Source organism: Aedes albopictus, chromosome 3, assembly GCF_035046485.1.
Source record: "Aedes albopictus strain Foshan chromosome 3, AalbF5, whole genome shotgun sequence".
NCBI classification, from domain to species: Eukaryota; Metazoa; Arthropoda; class Insecta; order Diptera; family Culicidae; genus Aedes; species Aedes albopictus.
The window spans coordinates 99,562,242-99,586,171 of record NC_085138.1 but is presented as its reverse complement, the minus strand read 5'-3'; the positions used below and the strand labels follow the sequence as shown (position 1 = coordinate 99,586,171).

At 40.9% G+C, this 23,930-nt stretch overlaps 1 protein-coding gene across 1 annotated transcript in view; it reads right to left on the bottom strand.

The window, feature by feature from the left end:
- LOC109410900 (uncharacterized) overlaps nt 1-457 on the bottom strand; it is a 325,034-nt gene extending 324,577 nt beyond the window's left edge. Inside the window, exon 1 of the mRNA XM_062857398.1 lies at nt 406-457. Coding sequence (XP_062713382.1) covers nt 406-457 — 52 coding nt within the window. The remainder of the gene's footprint in view (nt 1-405) is intronic.
- Nucleotides 458-23,930: the final 23,473 nt, after the last annotated feature.

The following is a 23,930-nucleotide window of genomic DNA, read 5'->3' as shown; positions in this document are numbered from 1 at the left end:
GATTTCATAGAGGATATCCATAGGGAATTCTTCAGGAATCGCTTTTAGAATTCCTACGGGAATTTTTCCAAGGATTTCTTAAATATTTCTCCAAAACAATTTTCAAAAATTACCGAAAAAAAAACTTTCAGAATTCCTTCAAGGATCTTGTAAGAAACTACTGCAAAGGTTTCATCAATCGCATAAAGCTTTCCTTGTTTAATTTATTTAACAGTTTCTCCCAGAATTCTACCAAGGATTACTCTTGGGACTTTTCCAGGACTCGCTTTAGGAATTCTTCCAAGGTTTTATTCAAAATTTTAAAGAAATTCCTTCAAAGAGGCCTCTAGAAATCCCTCCCAAACTTTCTTCGGGAATTTTTCTAAAGATGTCTTTAGTAGTTCATCCAATATGTGCCGACAACACCCCTCGGTTCAGCGGCGTAGTCACCGACGAAGATCGCTTTCCGACAGGCCATGTTGGAACGTTGTGTCAACAGCTGAAGTACGAGTGACAGAATCATCGTCTGAGTTTTGGTGAATACAATAGCATTACTGCATCTAGCACGTCGCTGTGACTCGGCAAATTTAATTAAAAACAAACCGTTTTCATTTCCAAATTTATTAGTTACCGTGTATTTCAAACTGAATTGTCATTGAATTGTAAAAGTATTTCTTGTTGTTAAACACCGTGGAATACTATATGTGAGTTAGTTACATCTGTAGAAACACTAACATAACCCTAATCCATACCTTACCAATTTTAGTCAATACTAAATTAAAGCGGAGCGTCCGATACGATTCCTACACAATCCATAGTCGTACACTAAAATTGTAAGTACAAATAAGTATAGCGTTTAGAATTCCTTCGAATAAAATGAAATCGTTCTAGCTTGAAGCTAACACCGTTAAACAACGAGTTTGCTGTCGAGATTTGGTGACACTACCACCACCCCCACAAAATCTTCAAGAATTTTATCACACGGGGTCACGGAATGGAGGAACATCGGAAGCCCGCCGGATACAGTTGCAAGTCCTGCACTAGGCCAGACTCCGACGACGAGAAGTGGGTCTCCTGCGGCGGCTGTAAGCTCTGGGAGCATTTCAACTGCGCAGGGGTAGACGAATCAGTGACTAACCAATCCTACCTTTGCAAGGAGTGCACAGTCAAGGCCACTATCTCCGGTACATCGTAAGGTCGTGTTCATAAACCACCACCATCGGAAGGAAGATCCCTGCGCTCATCAACAGCTAAATCTGGACTCCAACCGGTGAACAAAGTGACTCGTCTGGCATCGAAATTTTCTCGAAGCGCGAATAGCTCGACTTCGAGCCTTCGAGCTGCCCGTCTGCAGGCCGAAATGAAGTTGGTCGAAGAAGAGCAATGTCTGAAGGAGCAGGAATTAGAGGCACAGGAAGCGATGAGGAAGAAAGAGATGGAGGAAGAAGAGCGTCGATTGGAAGAAAGAAAGGCACTTTTGGAGGAAGAAGCAAAGCTGCGGCAACGCAAACTGCAGGAAGAAAAGGAGTTTCACAAAAAGCAGCAAACGATTAGGAAAGAGTCGCTAGAGAAGAAAAACACAATCGCACGGCAGTTAAGTGAATGTAGCAGTAGAGGCGGATCGGTTCCCGATTCTGATCAGCAGGTCGCCCTCTGGCTGCAACAATGTTCCCCCGACCGAATTGTAGACGAGCTCGGTTCTTTGAGAATTGGTGCCGAAGAGGCCCCAGTCATGATTAGATCGAATCCTTCATTAGCAGCATTAGGCCATCGTCACGCGCCGGCTCGTCAGTCGCAAACTCCCTTTATTCTGCCACCAGGAGATCGCCCAATCTCCAGCAAAGCACCTGAGTACCACCGATCCGAGACACTTCCAAACCCTTACTCTCGACCAGAAGCCCTACTGGAAAGCTGTAATGGCAACGGAAACCAGGAAAGTCGAAACTTCAATCGGGATTCCCACTCACGCCTCGTCGACAATCTATTGCAACCGAACGACAACCATTCGCCATTAGAATCCAATCAACAACCTACAGCGCAGACGACTGTCCCGGAACCGTTGCCGGGATACAGGGCCCCGGAGCCAGTAGGATTCTCCGCGGCACTTAGTGCGAATCAATTAGCTGCTAGGCAGGTGATGGGCAAAGAACTGCCTAACTTCTCTGGGAGCCCCGAAGATTGGCCGATTTTCATCTGCAGTTTTGAACAATCAACGACAGCCTGCGGATATACCAATGCCGAAAATTTGATTCGGCTACAGCGCAGTTTAAAGGGGCATGCACTCGAGTCTGTCCGAAGCCGATTACTACTACCTGCGAGCGTCCCACAGGTCATTAATACCCTCCGCACACTCTATGGCAGGCCAGAACTGCTCATAAGGACACTCATCGAAAAGGTTCATCGTGTTCCAGCCCCGAGGCATGACCGCCTCGAGACGGTGGTTGAGTTCGGACTCGTCGTGCAAAACCTTGTGGACCATCTGAAGGCAGCAAAGCAGTACACGCATTTAGCGAATCCGGTGCTGATGCAAGAATTGGTGGAGAAGCTTCCCGGTTCTCTAAAAATGGATTGGGCAATATACAAAAACAGGCAGCCATATGCAACGCTCGCAACGTTTGGTGATTTCATGACTGGATTAGTGGATGCAGCAAGCCAGGTGACTTTCGAGTTACCAACCTCCAGTCGTAACTTGAGGCATGATCAACGACGTGTCAATGCACATTCATCTATGCCGGTCTCAACCATGGACGCGATGAATTCAACAATGAGCAATAGAAGACCAGGTAAGCCATGCGCAGCGTGCGATCGAGAAGGCCATCGTGTAGCAGATTGTCAAAAGTTCAAGTTATTGAAGCTCGATGAACGTTGGCAAATTGTCTACCAAAAAGGGTTGTGCTGTACATGCCTGAATGGCCACGGCAAATGGCCTTGCAAGTCTTGGCAAGGATGTGGGATCGAAGGTTGTCTTCAGAAGCACCACACACTTCTGCATGCCTTCTCCGTTCCACCCTCCCTAAATGTCCCCGTTAACCATCTTACGCAGAACAATGGCTTTTCCTCCATGTTTCGAGTGCTTCCAGTAGAACTGTATGCTGGGGAACGAAAGGAAATCGTTTTTGCGTTCATCGATGAGGGATCATCGACGACATTTTTGGAGGAGACCGTCGCTGATCGCTTAGGAATATCCGGACCCATAGAACCTCTTACCCTGCAGTGGACGGGTAACATAACAAGGCAAGAACGAAATTCTCGACGAGTCAAGCTGGACATTTCCGGTGAAGGAAGCCCAAATCGGCATAAGCTGCGCGAAGTCAGAACAGTTAGTTGTTTGGTCTTGCCTTCCCAAACGATGAAGTACAACGAACTCTGCAATCGTTACCCACACTTGCGGGGGCTTCCATTAAATGATTACGAGTCGGTTCAACCAAAGCTTCTTATTGGTTTGGACAATCTTCGCTTGGCTGTTCCGTTAAAGATTCGAGAAGGTGGAGCCAAGGACCCGATAGCAGCCAAATGCCGTCTGGGATGGAGTGTCTACGGATCAGTGGCGGGAGGATCCTCGCCACGAGCTGTCGTACAGTTTCACGCTGCTGCAGCTGTCGACAATGACCGCCTGATAAACGATCAGCTTCGGGATTACTTCGCGCTGGAGGATGCTGGCACAAATGGGCTGAACCACCCGCTGGAGACAAACGAAGAACGTCGTGCGAAAGATATACTGCAACAAACTACACGTCGTACAGAACGTGGGTTCGAAGTTGGACTTTTGTGGAAAGAGGATAATCCCGAATTTCCGGACAGCTACGCAATGGCAGTTCGTCGACTGCAGTCCTTGGAGCGTAAGCTAGCAAGGAGACCTTCGTTGCAGGAACGAGTTCGAGAACAAATTGGTGACTATTTGCAGAAAGGCTATGCCCACATGGCAACGCAGGCAGAATTGGAGGGTGCGGATCGTAAACGTACGTGGTTCTTGCCGCTAGGAGTCGTCGTTCATCCAAAAAAACCCAATAAAGTGAGACTGGTGTGGGACGCAGCCGCGACGGTAAATGGAGTCTCCTTTAACTCTAAACTTTTGAAGGGTCCCGACCTACTTACTCCATTGCCGGCAGTCCTTAGCAGCTTCCGTCAATTTCCCGTTGCAGTTTGTGGTGACATCAAAGAGATGTTTCACCAGCTCACAATTCGCGAACAAGATCGTTTGGCGCAGTGCTTTCTCTGGCGGAACAGTCCTGCAGAACCTATTCGGATATATATCATGGACGTAGCTACATTTGGGGCAACTTGTTCTCCTGCTGCTGCGCAATACGTCAAAAACCTCAACGCGCAAGAGTTCGCCGAAGTCTATCCACGTGGGGCTACTGCTATTCAAAAAAAAACATTATGTCGACGACTATTTGGATAGTTTCCTGAGCGTCGAAGAGGCTACAGCTGTAGTGAAAGAGGTAAAACTAATTCATTCGCAAGGGGGTTTCGAAATTCGTGGCTTCAGATCAAATTCGTTGGAACTTCTGCGCCTAATAGGAGAATCAACTGCGGGTGCACCGAAAAACTTGGCGTTAGAAAGAAATGCCACCACCGAGTCTGTGCTTGGAATGACCTGGAACCCTGACGATGACTGTTTCTCCTATTCATTCAATCTGCGGGACGATTTAGGATTTATACTCGACGCAACGCACAATCCTACTAAACGAGAGGTTCTCAAGGTAGTGATGAGTCTTTTCGATCCACTCGGACTTGTCTCACACTTTCTCGTCCATGGGAAAGTAATCATCCAAGGAACCTGGGCAGCTGGAACTGGATGGGACGAGCCTCTCAACGAAGATCTCATCATAAAATGGCGTCGATGGGTAGCTCTCTTCTCGAAGCTCAACGATTTGAAGATTCCCCGCTGCTACTTTAGGCATTTTCCGTTGAATTTCGATGATCTGCAAGTCCATACATTCGTGGACGCCAGCGATATCGCCTATGCTTGTGCGGTGTATTTTCGATTAGTACATGGTGATCGTGTACAAGTAGCACTGGTAGGCGCTAAGAGCAAGGTGGCTCCCTTGAAGACGTTGTCCACTCCCCGACTCGAACTGAAGGCCGCGCTACTTGGAGTACGATTCGCTGCAGCGGTTCTTGAATATCACTCGCTTCCTGTGTCTAAACGGTTCTTCTGGAGTGATTCCACAACAACTTTGGCTTGGATTCGATCAGACCATCGTAGATTTCACAAGTTTGTATCGGTACGAGTTGGCGAAATCTTAACATTGAGTGAACCACATGAATGGAGATGGGTACAATCTAAGCTTAATGTTTCCGACGACGCGACGAAATGGAAGGATGGTCCAAATCTTGATTCTAGTAGTCTTTGGTTTAAAGGACCTGGATTTCTACAACAGGAAGAAACGCTGTGGCCAGAGCAAAGGATTACAACTACAACTCACGAAGAAGTCCGGCGTGTACAAACACACTGGAATCCTGTACCATTGATAGATTACTCTCGATTCAACAAATGGATCAAGCTGCAGCGTACAACTGCGTATATCTTTCGGTTCATCGACAGCGCACGTCGGAATAATGTCGGCCAGAAGTTGCAGCGGGAGATTCTGTCTCAAGAAGAGCTGGCACGAGCGGAAGTAGCCCTGTGGAAAATGGCGCAAACGGAGGCGTTTCCAGAAGAACGAATCACACTGGCAAAAACGAGTGGTTCACCAGACGCCAAACATGCCACTGTACTCAAGTCCAGCTCAATCTACAAAACTTGGCCATACATGGATGTCCAGGGAATCCTACGAATGCGAGGCCGCATAGGAGCAGCGGATTACCTACCATTCCAAGCGAGATATCCAGTGATCCTGCCTAAACTGCACGCAGTAACGACCTTGATCGTGTCTTGGTTTCATGGCCATTATCGTCACGCCAATCGAGAAACCGTGGTCAACGAACTGCGACAACGTTTCGAGATTTCAAAGCTGAGATCTCTAGTGCAACGAGTGACAAAGACCTGCGTATGGTGTCGACTTAATAAAGCCACTCCAAAACCACCGGTAATGGCTCCTCTCCCTGAAGAAAGATTGCAACCCTTTGTCCGCCCCTTCACATACGTCGGCCTGGATTATTTTGGACCGGTATTCGTCAAAGTGGGTCGAAGTCAAGCAAAACGTTGGATCGCTCTTTTCACGTGCTTTTCCACTCGAGCCGTACACATGGAAGTAGTCCACGGTCTGTCCACAGAATCGTGCATCATGGCGATCAGAAGATTCGTTTCGCGCCGCGGTTCACCTGCCGTGTTCTATTCGGACAATGGTACCTGTTTTCAAGGTGCCAACAAGCAGTTAGAGGAAGAGATTAAGTCCAGAAACGACAAAATTGCCACGACGTTCACGAATTCCGATACCAAATGGAAGTTCATTCCGCCTGCCACTCCCCATATGGGTGGCGTGTGGGAGCGCTTGGTGAAGTCAGCTATTGGTTCAGCCTTAGATCATCCACGTAAACCTAATGACGAAACTCTGGAAACTATTATCTTCGAGGCCGAGGCGTTAGTGAACTCTAGACCACTGACATACATTCCTTTGGAGTCCGCGGACCAAGAGTCGCTGACACCGAATCACTTCCTTTTGGGAAGTTCAACGGGAAACAAGATCGAACCAGCCGACGTTGACGAACGCTCTACACTTCGTAACAGTTGGAAGATGGCTCAGCATATTACTGGAGAGTTTTGGAAGAGATGGATTAAGGAGTTTCTGCCGATTCTAACACGACGAAGCAAGTGGTTCGAGGATACCAAGGACCTGGTTGAAGGAGACTTGGTTCTCGTCGTGAACGGGACCAAACGAAATCAATGGATCAGAGGACGAGTGGTAACAACCTATGCCGGACGCGATGGGCGTGTCCGCCAAGCGTTGGTACGAACGGCAAATGGGCTTCTGCGGCGGCCTGCTGTAAGGCTTGCGGTGTTGAACGTCGGAGAAGAGCGCAAACCTACGAATCCACAAGAGAATCTAGGGTGTCACCTAGGTTTACGGGAGGGGGCATGTGCCGACAACACCCCTCGGTTCAGCGGCGTAGTCACCGACGAAGATCGCTTTCCGACAGGCCATGTTGGAACGTTGTGTCAACAGCTGAAGTACGAGTGACAGAATCATCGTCTGAGTTTTGGTGAATACAATAGCATTACTGCATCTAGCACGTCGCTGTGACTCGGCAAATTTAATTAAAAACAAACCGTTTTCATTTCCAAATTTATTAGTTACCGTGTATTTCAAACTGAATTGTCATTGAATTGTAAAAGTATTTCTTGTTGTTAAACACCGTGGAATACTATATGTGAGTTAGTTACATCTGTAGAAACACTAACATAACCCTAATCCATACCTTACCAATTTTAGTCAATACTAAATTAAAGCGGAGCGTCCGATACGATTCCTACACAATCCATAGTCGTACACTAAAATTGTAAGTACAAATAAGTATAGCGTTTAGAATTCCTTCGAATAAAATGAAATCGTTCTAGCTTGAAGCTAACACCGTTAAACAACGAGTTTGCTGTCGAGATTTGGTGACACTACCACCACCCCCACACAATAAATGCTCTTACGATTTCTCCAAAGATTCGTTCAAAATTTATTAAAGTAGAATTTCCTCAATTGATTTCATTCATTCTTACTTAAACCTGCAGGACGCGCGCCTGTTCGAGCCTAAAAATACACTGTGCATGCGCTGTATACGACGAGTGAGGTTTTTTTTGGCATTGATGTACTTTTTACAACGACGCGCGTCCTGAAGGGTTTAACTGATGTCCCCAAGTATTTCACAAATTATTCGGGCATTCTTTCATGCAAGGATTTCTTCATGTATTTATATAATTACTTCAGCAATATTTTTTCGAAGAATTTTTAAGAAATTTCTCCAATAATTTATTCAAGGTTTCAAGAACTCCTCATTAGATATTTAAAAAAAACATTAGATTTTTTTGTCAAGAAATAAAATTAAAAAAAACATTTTTAGAAATTGCTTTGTGATTTTCTTAGGAAATTGTTTGTACCTAAACTTCTCTGGTTTTTTTTTTTTTTGGAAATTCCTTAGGTAATTCCTTTGCGATTTTCTTCGGCCGTTCCGCTTTAAATTCTTGGATTTTTTTTTAATTCGCAAGAGTGTATCTCAAAGAACTGCAAAACCAGACAAAAACCAGCTGCATAACAGACGTAATTCCGTAAAGAATTATGAAAAAATCCAGAGGAATTACCAAAGGAATTTTCTGAGGAATTACCGGAGTCAGACAAACGAATTGACTAAGAAATTTTCAAAGTACCTGTCGAATGAATTTCTAAAGGAACTATTGAAATAAAAACAAACGTAAATTTCAGGCATATCAGCAAAGGAACTGCCGGTGAAACTTTCAATGAAATTGCTGAAATCCCGTAGGAGTTTCCTGATAAATTTCTAAAACAATTGCCCAAAGAATATCGAAACTTCAAAAATAATATCTAAAATCAATTTCGAATATTATTGCCAAAACATTATCAAAAGAGCTACCGAAACATATTCCAAAGAAATTGCCGAAAAAAAATGCAAAATGAATTAACCAATCAATTTCCATATGAATTGGCGAAGAAGTTTCCAAAAGAGTGTTAAAGTTATTCCCAAAGTAATTATCAGATGATTTTTTCAAATGAATAGTAAAAAAAACAGCAAACGGTTGCAGACAAAATTTTTAAAGAAATTTCCGTAGAAATAAGAATCTGAAGTTCGTAAAGTCATTGCTGAAGCATTCCCGAGAGCTCATTAAAGAAGTTTCTCAACAGATTTGCCGCAGAAATTTTCAATGATACTTCTAACAGAGATCCTAAAAAAAGCTTGAGAATTTTTACCAAAGGGATAGCGCACTCAATTTTCGACACAATAGCTGAAACAGTTTCCAAAATAATACCCACAGAAATTTTCTAGAAATAATGCAGAATGAAATCAAAAAAAAATGCTTAAGGAATTCCCAAAGGAATTTCCGAAGAAATTTTTTAGAGTATTTGTGAAGAGATTAAGATATTCCTTAACGAATTATTGCACGGGTTTTCAAAGTAATTGGTGAAAAAATCCAAAAGAAATTTCCGAAGAATTGCATCAGAAATTCTAATAAAAAAAAAATTCCTTAAAGAATTCTCATAGAAATTCCTCCAGAAAATTCTACTGTGATTCTTTCAATGAATCCTTCAGGTATTCTTACAAGGTTTCCATCAGGAACACCAGTTTCGTACAGATTCCCTTCACGAAACTTTTAAAAATGATTCTTACGATTTCATGATGCATTTGTTCCAAGTGAGGAACTCCAAGAACTTTTTCTTGAATATATTTTACGATTTATCTAGGAATTACTTCAAGGACTTTTTTACAAATTTCTCTAAGATTTCCTTCGAAAGTTGCTACAAACTCCTCCATGCGTTTCTGAAGCAATTTCTTCAATTATATGTATGTATTCCCATGAATTCTAAAAAAAGTTTTTTAAGATTTCCACAAATGATTCTATTGGGGCTACCTCACATAATCACTTCAGCAATTTTGGAGAAGAATCCTTCAGGAATTCTTTTTTAAAGAAATTTCTCCAAGAATTTCTTTTTGCAATGCCTCAAATGGTTTTTCTTGAAGTCCTTCAAGGGATTTCTTAAGAATTTGTTCAAGCATTTCTTTAGTTCTACCTGCAGGGATTTCGTCAGAATTCCTCCAATAGTTTCTGTAGAAAATCGACCAAAGATTCCTTATGCGAATTTTTCAAGTCCTTTTTCACAATTCGTTCAATTATCTTTTATGGAAGTTCAGTGAAAATTTAATCTTTTACCCAAGGATTTTTTTTCAAGCTACAATACAAAGATTCATTCAAGGATTTTCAAAAGTTTTCCTTCAGATAATCCAACAAGTATGAACACATTCATCCCCAAAGAATTTATACAGAATTTCCCCAAAGGCCTCCTGCATAAATTCCTCCAAATATACAGGATCACTTTTATTTTTCGATTTGCTCCAAAGAATTTGAGAGGAATTCATTGAGGTTTCCGCCATTGATTTCTTTGAGAAATAATAGTTATGTCATCATTAGTTCTTCCAAAAATCTCTTTGCCTTCAAAATTTCTTCAGGAATTCTTTACCTAAATCCTCAAGCAACTCCTTGTACTGTAGTAATCCTTCAAGAATGTCATCAAAGATACCTGCAAAATCAACCCAATGATTCTTTCCGAATACGTCTTGGAATTCATCAAGACAAAGATTCTATTAGAAATTCCTCCAAAAATTCTTGCAAACATTTCTACAAGCATTCCTTCGGGAATACCTCCACAATTTCTTTAAAAAATCTTCCATGGATCCATTCAGGTATGGCTCCAAGCGTGATCTCCGAAATTCATGAAAAATATTTTCCATGAGGAACTCCTACAAGATTATTTCTTAAGGCTCATCTGAGGGATTCCTTGAAGGACTTCATGACATAATCCTTGTAGGATTTTATGAAGGAATTCGAAGAGGTATTCCTGAACGAATGTTTGAAGAAATTCCCGAAAAAATCCTTGAAGGAATTCCTGAAGGATTTCTTGAGAAGTTCCTGTAGAAATGCTTGGAAAAGTTCCTGAAGGAATGCATCATTGTAAGCTTTCCTAAATCAATGCTTAGAGGAATTTCTGAAGTAATCCCTGAAAAAAGTTCTGAAGTTAATCTTAGAGGAATTTTCGTAGAACTCCTGATGTAACTCCTGATAAATCGTAGAAGATATCCCCAGAGACAAGGACCTTAACTGAAGGAATTCCCGCAGAAACCCTTCAAAGAATATGTAGAAAGAATTCTTGATGAAATAGTTGGAATAAGTTGATTGCATTTTTTATACGAGAGTAAAACTTATCCACAAACTTTTGTTATTACAGTTTTGACGTGACATGTGTTCAGATCTTAACTTTAATAAATGAGACCTCTGAATTTCAATTGCTATCCTAAGCTAAGTAAACAGCTATGTTTGGTCCTGTGGTTGGGATAAGTATCAGGGACATTTTCATTATGCTCATGAATTTTACTTCCATATCGGTACTGAATTTCGTAAAATAATATTTTGATTTCTAGCACATTTTTTCTTGTATTTCGGGACCCCTGTAGGTAGAAAGAGCAATCATCGAAACAAAAGGACTTCAAATAAGTCATATGTGTGCCCATTTCAAAATCTCACGAAGGGGCCCCTACAAACCCTTCAGCAGATCTGCAAATATTGAACTTATAATTGTAGCAAACTTTCGCTATTTAAAAAACTTTATTCAAACTAGTGTAAGAAACCTTCACTGATTTGGAGGCCCCTTGAATTCGGGGGCCCGGTGCGGACCGCACCTCCGCACCCCCCCTTGCTACGCCACTGGCTCGGGAAGAGTTGGTCGATCCCATCCAGGAATTGGTCGGAAGTTTCTACTAAAGATCCTAGAAAATTCTTCCATCAGTACCTGGGAAATTTCTCGCATGATTATATGGAAAACTTCCAGGAGTTGGTCGGTTATTTCCAGGAGCTCCTAGGGAATACCTCCGGTAGTACCTGGGAAATTCGACCAGGAGAACTCTAGGAATTCTTGGAGGAGATCCTAGGGAATTCCCGCTGGATTTTCTCGGAGATTCTTCCATAAGTGTCACAAAAATTTCCCAGCAGTAGTACTTTTATAGTTACTCCTGGTGAAACTCCCGAAGAACTTCTGGAGATTTTTTCTCAGGAGGTCACAAGGAATTGTGCCAGAAGTTCCCCGGGAATTTCTCCGAGAGTTCCCCGGGAGTTCTCCGGGAATTTCTCCGGCAATTTCCACGAGCTCCTAGGGAATTCCTCCGATAGTACTTGTGAAATTCCGCCATAAGTTTTCCAGGAATTATCAGAGGAGTTCCTTGGGATCAGTCACTAGAATTTCTCCAGGAAATCGTAAATAATGCCTGTAGTTGTACTTCAGTATTTACTCTTGGAGAAATTTTCGGGTGACTGGAGATTTTTTTCCAGGAGTTTTCCGAGAATTCCTCTAGAAGGAACTCCTGGAGGAATTCCTGGGGAACTCCTGGAGGAATTCCTGGGGAACTCGTGGAGGATTTCCTGGGGAACTCCTGGAGGAATTCCCGGGAAACTCCTGGAGGAATTCCCGGGAAACTCCTGGAGGAATTCCCGGGGAACTCCTGGATGAATTCCCGGGGAACTCCTGGATTCCCGGGGAACTCCTGGAGAAATTCCCGAGGAACTCCTGGAGGAATTCCCGGGGAACTCCTGGAGGAATTCCCGGGGAACTCTTGGAGGAATTCCCGGGGAACTCCTGGAGGAATTCCCGGGGAACTCCTGGAGGAATTCCCGGGGAACTCCTGGAGGAATTCCCGGGGAACTCCTGGAGGAATTCCCGGGGAACTCCTGGAGGAATTCCCGGGGAACTCCTGGAGGAATTCCCGGGGAACTCCTGGAGGAATTCCCGGGGAACTCCTGGAGGAATTCCCGGGGAACTCCTGGAGGAATTCCCGGGGAACTCCTGGGGGAATTCCCGGGGAACTCCTGAAGGAATTCCCGGAGAACTCCTGGATGAATTCCCGGCGAACTACTGGAGGAATTCCCGGGGAACTCCTGGCAATAGTACATTTGTAACTACTCCTGGTGAAACTCCCGAAGAACTTCTGGAGATTTTTTCGCAGCAGATCACAAGGAATTGTGCCAGAAGTTCCCCGGGAATTCCCCCGAGAGTTCCCCGGGAGTTCTCCGGGAATTTCTCCGGCGATTTCCGATCGGTCACAAGAATTTCTCCAGGAAATCGTAAATAATGCCTGTAGTAGTACTTCAGTAATTACTCTTGGAGAAATTCTCGGGTGACTTCTGGAGATTTTTTTCCAGGAGTTCTCCGAGAATTTCTCCAGAAGTTCCCCGCGAATTCCTCGAGGATTGTCTCGAGTGAAAATCAAAACAATAGATGCGCGAGTGTTTAGTGTTCAGTATTGTGTTGTTCTTTACAGAGAAGAACATTAATCAAGGCTATTAGATGATCGGCATTGAACCACAAAAACCCCGCAACAATTGGTGAGATCTTTCCAATATTATTTATTTATAAATAATTCTACTTCAGTATATTTACTTTATAACTGCATATAAGTTGAAAATTCGCTATTTTCAACATCCTTTCATCTATTGGAAGATGCTTCAGTTCTGGGCTCTTTCTAAGTTGATGAAGGGATTTATAAATGCTTGCAAGGACTTGGCCAGGTGTGTGGAGCGAGTGAATCTATGACATTGTAGATAGTAGCGACATCAGCAATGTCAATGGAAATATTCAACTTTGCAACTCCATCCAAGATTTGTGCAAGTATTCATGCTGTGCTATGCTATGCTATGCTAAGTTCCCCGCGAATTCCTCGAGGAGTTCCCTGGGAATTCCTCCAGGAGTTTTCAAGGAATTACCCCAGGAGTTCCCCGGGAATTTCTCCAGGAGAAAATCCTGGAGCAATCCCGGGGAAATCCTGGAGAAATTCCCGGGAAACTCCTGGAGAAATTCCCAAGGAACTCCAGGAGGAATGACCGGGGAACTCCTGGAGGGGATTCTTGGGAATTCCTCCAACAGATCCCCGGGAATTCCTCCAGCAGTTCCCCGGGAATTCCTCCAGGAGTTCTCCGGGAATTCCTCCAGAAAATCCCCACGAATTCCTCCAGGAGTTCCATGGGAATTCTTCCAGGAGTTTCCCAGGAATATCTCCAAGAGGTTCCTCCAGGATTTTCCCAGGAATTCTTCCAGGAATTCGGTGGGAATTTCTCCAGGAGTTCCCCGGTATTCCTCTATGGGTTTCTAAGGAATTTCTTCAGAAGTTCCACGGGAATTTCTCCAGGAGTTTCCTGAGAATTTCTCCAAGAGGTCCCCGGGAATTCCCCAGGAGTTCCCAAGGAATTTCTCCAAGAGTTCCCAGGGAGCTCCCCGGGAATCCCTCCAGGAGTTCCCTAGGAATTCCTCCAGGAATACCTCCAGGAGTTTCCCGGGATTTCATCCTGGAGTAATGCTTTTGAAAAGTCCAACGCAGAACTTTTTTGGATTTTTTTGGCAATTCATTTGGAGCTTGCTTTAAAATTTTCTGAAGGACTTTTTTTGAAAAAAGATATCGGCAATACCTTCGGAAATATCTCTAAAAATAAACGAATAATTTCGTTTAGTTTACAATATTCCATTATTTGATTTAACTCTCGAGCGATCGCGCTGTTGTATTTTGTAAAACACGTTGGAAAAATCTCGCTTTCTGTACTCAGCATCAGCGTGGTGCTGACGATGATGGTCAACCGCGCTAGTTACGGAAGGTAAATTATTTGAAAATTTTGAGAGAATTTATTCCAAAATTTCTTGAGCACTTCTCCGGAAATTCCACACTAATGCTGAGTACAAAAAGCGAAATTTTCTCCTCGTGTTGTACAAAACACAACAGCGCGATCACTCGAGGGTTAAGGAATTTATTCAGGATTTTCCCCAGCATTTTCTTCGGCAACACCTTTGAAAATTTAAGTGGCAATAACTTTGCAAAATTCGTTGAAAAATTGTGATGTCTTTTGGAATTTTTTCTTAAAGTGCTTTCGGCGCTTCCTTTGAAAATTACATCAGCTATTTCTTGAGAATTTTCTTAGGAGTTAAATTTTAGCAAATTCCATCGGCAAACCCTTCGGAAGTTGAGTTTCTTCGTCATAATTTTGGGAATTTCTCAAGCATTGTTTCGGGAGTGCAGTTATTCTTTTTGGTAATTTTCCTGGGATTTTCTTGAGAATTTCTTTTTCTGGAATCTAGCCTACATTTTTTTTGCCATTTAGCAATTAATTTTATAATGCCTCTGTTAATTTCTATGAATATTTTTTTTGAAATTCCTTTAACATTTTTTTGACCATGTTTTCTGTATTTTCTTTGGATTTTTCTTCATTCACTTCATTCTAAAATCCGTTGGCCAATTATTTGAGAAATCTTTCAGTAATTTCTTCAGAATCTCCTTGAAGAAGTTTGACAGAGACAGTAGAGACAGTTTCTTTGTGTAGTCTCTACTTATGCTTTTGAGATTACTGCAACGAACTTTTTTGAAATTTCTTCGGCAATTTATTTGGCACTTAATCTGAATTTTTTTAAAGTAATTTAATAAGTATTTACTTTGAAAATTCCTCATATAATTGTCTTTGAGGATTTTACTGGAATTTCTTTGAAGAAATTGGCGGCGATTCTTTCGGTAATATTTTTTCAAATATTCTTATAATTTCGTTTTTCATTATTCGTTTCAATAGTTTGGAAATTTTGAGAGAATTTATTTTAAAATTTCTCAAGCATTATTCGGAAATTTCTTTCTTCCAGTAATTCGTTAAGAAAATTTCTTTGAGAATTCTCTCATCGATTTCTTTGCCTAACGATTGTTTAGGGAATTTATTCCGGATTTTTCTCGGAAATTCCTTAAGCAACCCCCTCAAGAACACCTTTAAAAATTTAAGCGGCAATAACTTTGTGATTTTTTTTGGAAATTGCTTTGGATACTTTCTGAGATGTTAGGGTTTTCACACTACGATGGCTTAGTGCACGTTCAGCATGCCTGTCTGGGTCATATTCACCCCAACATCCTTCTAGCGTTTATCGACAAACCCTTCGGAAGTTATAATGGGTGTTTCCTCGCGAATTTCTCAAGCAGTGTTTTCAAAAGTTTCTACAGCAGAGAATCCTTTCGGCATTATTTTTATTTCTGAAATCTACCCTGCATTTTTGCAATCTAGTATTCTGAAAATTCCGTTGGTATTGCCTTGAGTAATTAATTCTACAATGCTTTCTGGAATTTATTCACAAATTTCTTCAGATTGTGTGATGGAAATTTATTTGAAATTCACTTAACAATTTTTTGAGCTTACAGATTCTTTGAAAATTCCTTAATCAATACCTTTCGGAATTCCGTTGGCAATTTATTTGAGTAGTACTTCGGTAATTTCTTTCAAAACTCCTTATATGTGGAATTTAAAAGTAATTTTTATCTCTTTTTCTGTAGTTCTGAGAAATTATTCAAACAATTTCTTTATGAAGACTTCATTTATGCTTTTGGGAATTCCTGCGGCAAAGTTTTTTTTTAATAAAATTGCTTGAGTAATTCCATTGAAACTAGCTACGAATTTTTTTATGGGATCAGTAATTGAAAAATTTGTGGAACTCCTTCGGCAATTTCGACGAAGAAAACTTTGGAAATTCCTTCGAAAAGTTGTTCAGGTATTTCTTACGTATTAATTCCTTCATTTGGGAATTCTCTGGCATTGGTTTCTGAAAATTATTCGGTTCGACCGTTTGGAAATTTCTAAGGCAATTGGCTTGTTTGACGGTGTTGAGATAAATCCATATTCTGAATCTACATGCCGAACTGAGCCGAAATCCAAATTTTCATGAGTTTTGGTGCCCGGGAACCTATTTAAAAATTAATTTGAAGTTTTTATGAGAGCCACTGGGTGTACTGGGTGGAGCTGCCAAACAGTAATCCAGCTTTACTATTACTTTAGAGCTTTTAGTAGAACTTGTTACTTCAGACTCTAGTTTAATTTAAAAACACTTCACTAATACTTCACTTTTGCAAAAGAAAATAAAAAATGAATAACTCTTTTAAAGAAAACTAGAAAGGACGAGCAAATTCCTTTTAATTCTACTACTGTGCTTATCTTCGGACAGATAGGCCTATTTCGTCTGTGACTTACAGACTTCTTCAGTGTCAAGTGCTCGACTGTCAAGCACTTGACACTGAAGAAGTCTGTAAGTCACAGACGAAATAGGCCTATCTGTCCGAAGATAAGCACAGTAGTAGAATTAAAAGGAATTTGCTCGTCCTTTCTAGTTTTCTTTAAAAGAGTTATTCATTTTTTATTTTCTTTTGCAAAAGTGAAGTATTAGTGAAGTGTTTTTAAATTAAACTAGAGTCTGAAGTAATCCAGCTGTCAAAAAGTGATTTCAAAAAATCTCTTTGAAATTGAATTCAGGTAGAGTCTTGTACCATTTGGGCAGGTGTACCTATTTTGGGCACTTGCCGCTATAACTAAGTCCATTTCAAACCGATTGATTTGAATTTTTGTACAGAGTTAGATACTGTGCGTGTCTAACTCTATACAAAATTTCAACTCAATCGGTTAGAAATTGACTTAGTTATAGCGGCAAGTGCCCAAAATAGGTACACTTGCCCAAATGGTACAAGACCCTATCAATATAAAGTTCTAAAAATCTGAAAATAATCATAGTGTCTCAGAAAAACGTGCTCTTTCGTACAAAATAAAAAAAACGATACATTTTTCTTAATTTAGAACCCAATTATTTTGGGAATTCCTTCCAAAACTCTTTCAGCATATTCTTTGAGAGGGTTTTTTTGGGAATTTCTTTGTGAATTCTTAAGGAAGGTGTTTCTATTGGATTGACTTTTTTTTTGATTTTTTTTCGGCATTTTTTTTATTTGTATCAATAAGATTTTGAGCTCTAGGCTTGAATTCGATCCCAGATCCTTGGCGTGATAATTTTTCGACAATTTCTTGGCATATTCTTATTCCTCAGTCACTTTTTCGGATTTTTCTTTATCTTTTACTTTAGAATATAGGTAAGTACAATAAAAAAATACAAATAAATTATAGAAGAAATCTCGATAAAATGTCGAAGAAATCCTCAGAAGCATCACAACAGGCATTTTTGAAAAATTTCATTCATTGAAAAGTTTCGTAAGAAATTTCTAATAAAATTCCCGAAAATACTGAAGGAATCCCTGGAGATATTTATAAAAGACTTCCATAAGAAATTCTGACGGAAACACAGGAGGAATTTGAAAATGAACTTCTGAAATATTTCTCGGTCAAAAGATTCCGAGGTAAAAAATTTAAAAGAATCCAAAGCAAATTCCCGAACAAACCAAAAAAACTAGAAGACTATATTTCTTGGGATAATAAAAAAAAAGTCTTGTGATATATTCCTGGAGAAATGCATAGGAAATATTTCTGAAGATATTTCAGAATGAGCTCTTGAAAGTATCCGTGAATAAATTTGTAGAGGTATTCTTGACGGGAATATTGGAGAACTATATGAGAAAATGCAAAGACGAATACCCAGAGGGATTTCAAGAATTTTCCCAAAAATATCTGGATGACTTTCTGTATGAATCACTGAAAGGAATCATGCAAGCATATCTGGAAAAATCCCTGATGAAATATCTGGAGACATCCCTTTTCGAATTTCCAATGGCATCCCTGGAGAAATTCTTGAAGGAAGACGTTCGTAAATAGATACCAGAACGAACTCCTGAAGGAATCCTTGAAAGGGCTTCCCAACCCTCTACTACCTTTTTTTTAAATTTTGATATCATATTTTGTTAGCTGAAATTTATTTAAACGTGTTTTTTTTCTGTTCGTAGTTTTGTACATGTCCGTTTTTTTTAATTTTTTAAAACATCTCTAAACTATCATATTTTTTCTTGAAACCTCTTAGGATTATTGATTTTTTTCAGACAAAAACGTTGCGATATTTTGTAATTATTGCTGAAATATTTTGATTTTTACATTTTCTTATGGATAAAAGACACTACACCGTCTTCAGTCAGAGGTCGCATAGACTGAACAATCACTAACATTAGCCAACGGACAACACGGAACACCCAGTGGACCAATGGAGGATTTTTCGTTTGACGAAAAGTTTCCTCAGTCTGGAGCGGGAATCGAACCCTCACTCCGTGGCACTCACAATACGCCTAAACGACTGACGCCGCTAACCGCACGGCCACGAAACTCACTATATAACTTATTTACCGTGCAACCCCGTGTTTCATTATTAAAAATTGACCAAGGAAACATTTTAAGTATATAAATTGATGCGATTTAATATCAGAGATAAAATGACTTCTTAGAAGTGATAAAAAAACAATTTTTAGATTAATTTTCGAAAATGCAAATATACCTCCAAAGACATCAAGAACTTTTTTCAGATATTCAAAACAATCAGAAATATAAAATTTTGATTGGCCTGTAAAACAAACACTAAAACTGGAGGATATTCCAAAAGAATTCATGGAAGTATATCCTATAAAATAAAATCTAATGGGATATTAGGAGAAATATGAAGAAGTTCGAGTTCAAAGTAGCTAGCAAGTTCGATTCCCGGTCGGGTCAGGGACATTTTCGTAAAATAAATTTTCTTGATTTTTTTGGGAATACATAGCGTATTTTGATTCCTGCCACTTGATATGTATACATTTGCAAAATGATCAGTGGCAGAGCACACGCTCAGTCAATGAATGTGAAAGTACCTATTGAACATTAAGCAGAGAAACAGGAAGTGTCCCAGTGGGGACGTTACGCCAATAAAAAAAACTTGGAAAGAAGGAACTCTAGAAGAATTTTCGAAAATTAAATAAAATATATCCGAAATAATGCCTTTAGAAATCTCTGATGGATTTTCTAAAGGAAAATGTTTTTTTTAACTAACGTCTACAGGATTTTTTTGAAGCAATTCCTAAATGGTTTTCCCAAGAAGCCCAGAGAGAAAATAAGAAGAATTTCTTCAATGAATTTGTAAGGCAACCCAAGATTTCTTCATGTAAGATTATCTAAAATAATCAATCGAAAAACTTCTGACGAAATCAGAATTTCAGGAATTTCAGAAGCAATACCGCAGGATGTTCTAAAGTTAATTTTGGAAATTTTCGAATAAATCCTTTGAAGATTTTTGGAAAGGGTGCGTGAAACAATTTATTAGTGAATTCCTTTGAGCAATTTCCGAAATAATTGTTGACAGGTTTTCGGAAATTCTGAATTCTGAAAGTTACATTACATTTTTAGATAGTAAACATCAACCGAGTCCAACGAACATTGGACCATTCGACGGGGAATTGTGTCCGATTGTTTCCTATTGAAAAAAAATGTGGAACGGTACCCCAGGAAGGCACCAGATATGGAAATGCAACAAACCAATACATGCTACCCATCAAACCACGACATTTTCGATAATATGATGAAAGGTAAGCAGGAAAATGGTCTCAGACCATATCTGAACCGGTAGTGTTCCAGATCCGGTTCCGGCTATCCCACTGGAAGCGCCCAATTATAAAACAAACCAAACCCATGCATGCGGCACATCGAATCGCGTTTTTTTCTACAACCCGAGGAAAAGTAAGCAGGAACATAGATGTAAACCATATTTGCACCCGTAGTGTTCCGGAACCGGTTCCGGGTATCCCGCTTGAAGTGGCGAAATAGAGCGTGCGACACATCAAATCACAGCTTTTTCGAAAACATGATGAACAGTAAGCAGGATAATAGTATCAGACTTTATCTGAACTAGTAGTGTTCCGAAATCGGTTCCGGGTGTCCCGCTGAAAGTGTATAAATTTAAAAAGTGAACCTAATCCATGCATGCAATACATTAAACCGCAGCTTTTCAGATAACCTGATAATGGCTAGCAATAAATAGTTTCAGATCCTATTTGAAACAACTGGTAGTATTCCGGAAACGGTTCCGGATGTCTCGCCGAAAGTGGTCGAATGTAGAAGGGAACCTAACCTATGCATGCGCCACATCAAATCTCGGCCTTTTTGATAACCTGATGAAAGGTTCTCAACAATTTTAGAGACGAACCAGCCAAGGGCTGAAAGTCTCTTTAATAAAGACAAATAAATCAATCAAATTTCAACAATTTAGCCTCGGAAAAAAAAGACTACCGATAGTATTCCACTACCGGTTCCGGGTGTCCCACCGGAGTTGGTCAAATGTAAAAATGATCCAAGCCCATGCTTGCGATACATCAATACGCTTTTTTTTCAGTTACCTGATGAACGCATAATAAAAAACCCAGATTTATCCCCCTAGTGGTGATAGTGCCTTTCTCGTCAAATATGTACTCATGATCTTTCCGTCGACGCAATCAATCTTGCCTTAGAGTCAGTGATCAGCCCCAAATGTCTGTGCTTTGGTAATGGACGAGAAGGGGGAAATGCTCATAACAGCGATCTGGGACTGTACCACCTACAAATTTCTGAATCATTAGAATACTTTATTTAGAAAATCAAGAATTTTATCAAGGTCATCATCGAATTGGGGCACTTATTCCGACGTTATATTCAACGTATGAGCAGAGCTGAAAGTATCAGTCCTTTCAGTTGACTGCTTGACCACCTTCACTGGAGGCTGATTCATACCAAGATGACAATTACTAGCCAGGATTAAACTTTTTCCACAGAACACTTTGACAAAGTTTTATCTGTACATTTTATGCTATATTTTATTATCATTGGTTGCAAAATTCATGTAGAATTTGTAATGTAGTAATTTGAATTGCCAATGCTATATCACATTAAAATATCAACCACATTACAGAGCTCGGCCTCCAGCCGCATCAAAATTTTGCGTAGTAATTTTAGACGCAAATAAAGATTTAAGAATGTTCCGGGCTGATGCGCTTAAATTTTAATTTTTGCATACAACGTTGATCCATCCTACTGTAAATTTACGTCTCAGGAATCCAAAATGGTGTGATTTGATGAGATCGCTTTAGTTTTTTTAGGTTTTTGGTTCTCTTACACATATCTATCGCTTGCATTCATTTAGTTCACTTTCGTAATTTCGCTAAAGCACCCAACGCTGCTTCTGCAACACCACCGGTAGCCTCTCATGTAATCTGAGTATATTTTGTATTGATTATGAGACCCCCGGAAATGATTCCGTAACACTACCGGTATGTTCAAATGTGATCTGAGTTTATGAAAACTGTTAATCAGGTTACCCGGAACTAAAAACACTACCGGCAGTAACTTCTGTGGACTGTGCCTATTTTCTTATCATCCATGGGTTTGATTCACTTTTATGTATGTCCACTTCCAGTGGAACGCCCTTAACCGGTTCCGGAAAATTTACATGGCTCATTTTTACATTTGACCAATTCCGGCGGGACACCTGAAACCGGTTGTGGAATGCTATCGGTGGTCTCTAACGTAATCTGAGCTGGTTTTCTTGAAAACCTTTCATCAGCTTATCGAAAAAAACCGCGGTTTGATGAAGCGCATGCATGGAGTTGGGTTCCCTTCTACATTGGACCACATCCAGAGGGACACCGGGAACCGATTCCGGGACACTACTAGTTTTCCCAAGCATGATCTGAGATATTTTTTCTTGGTAACCGTTCATCAGGATACCTTAAAAGCCATTTGATGTGTCGCGAATATTTTTTTTTTTGTTCTCTTTTACATTCGGCCACTTTCAGCGAGATACCTCAAATTGATTCCGGAACACTATCAGTAGTTTCTAATGTGGGCATAGCTTATTTTTTTGCTGATCGTACAAGTTATCGAAAAGGCCATGATTTGATGTGTCGCATGTATGAATTAGGCCACTTCCAGCGGAACACCAGGAACCGGTTGCGGGATGCTGCCGGTTCAGATATGATCTGAGACTATTTTCCTGCTTACCGTTCCTCAGGTTATAGAAAAAGCAGCGATTTGATGTGTCGCATGCATGGGTTTGGTTCACTTTAATATATAACCACTTCCGGTGAGACACCCGGAACCGGTTCTGCAACACTACCGGTACAGATATTGTCTGCGACTATTTTACTATTTATCGTTCATCAGGTTATAGAAAAAGCTGCGATTTTATGTGTCGCATGCATGGGTTTGGTTCACTTTTATATTTGGCCACTTCCGGCGGGACACCCAGAACCGGTTCCGGAACACTACCGGTTCAGATATAATCTGCGACTATTTTCCTGCTTACCGTTCGTCAGATAATCGAAAATGCCGTGGTTAGATGGGTCGCATGCATGGGTTTGTTGCAATTTCATATCTGGCCCCTTCCTGGGGTACCGATCCGGAACACCTAAACGGCCATAACTCCGGAACGGCTGGACCGATTCAAACCATTTTCAATAGGAAACAATGGGACAATATTCCGCGTCGATTGAAAATAAAAGCGTTGAAATCGGATGATATTTACTATCCAAAAGTGAGGTGACCTTTTTGTACACATACACACATACACACGCACACACATACATATCACACACACATACATACACACAGACATCATCTCAACTCGTCGAGCTGAGTCGATTGGTATATAAGACTTGGCCCTCCGGGCCTCCAAAATTTCATTTTTGGAGTGAACATATAGCCTTTCGGTACACCTTGGTGTACGAGAAAGGCAAAAATAGACACAGTCCACTCCACACAAATTACTACCGGTAGCTTCACTACTGCTGGGTTTTCCGCCAGAAGAGGTTCAATGTAAAAGTTAACCAAACCCATGTGATTTTTTTTTCATAACCTGATGAATGGTGAGCAAGATATGTAATAGGCTCAGGCTACATAACAACTACCGGTAGTGTTGTAGAAGCTGCGCGTAGGGGGCTTCAACCAGAATTACGAAAGGCTGATAAGTTCATCATGAAGACTTGGTTACTACCAAGCAGGTTGTCCTATTTTGGTATTTTTCACAATAACTAAGTTTCATATTAATTCACCTTTATTGCACAGGTTAAAAAACGTACCAAATACAAAAACCCAAGCCAATTGGTGTTAAATTGAATGGGTTATTATCAAAACTGCTTAACACAACTCCCAGCCCGCCCAAATGGACCCAGATCCTACAATGTATGTAGGTATGTATGCTTTATTAAGCTCGATATCGTAGCCCAGCGCTGACCTCCCGGCGATTGTAATTGTAATGTGGGCCGAACGTGCAACTGTCTGCTGTCGATAGCAAAACTTTTCCGAAATATGGAAGATGTATGACTTCGTCGACTGGCACCGGTCAGTTGATGAAGCACTTGAGAAATGGACCGTCATGCCATGGATGGGCTGGACAGGCTGGCATGGCATCCCCGTGGATCCGGGCCTATCTATATTGTGTCTATTCACGGACGGATCTCAACTGGACGGCGTGGGTGGGCAGATGTTTGGACCTTATCTCGACCGGCCGGGTGGCAGCAACAGCAACAGCTAC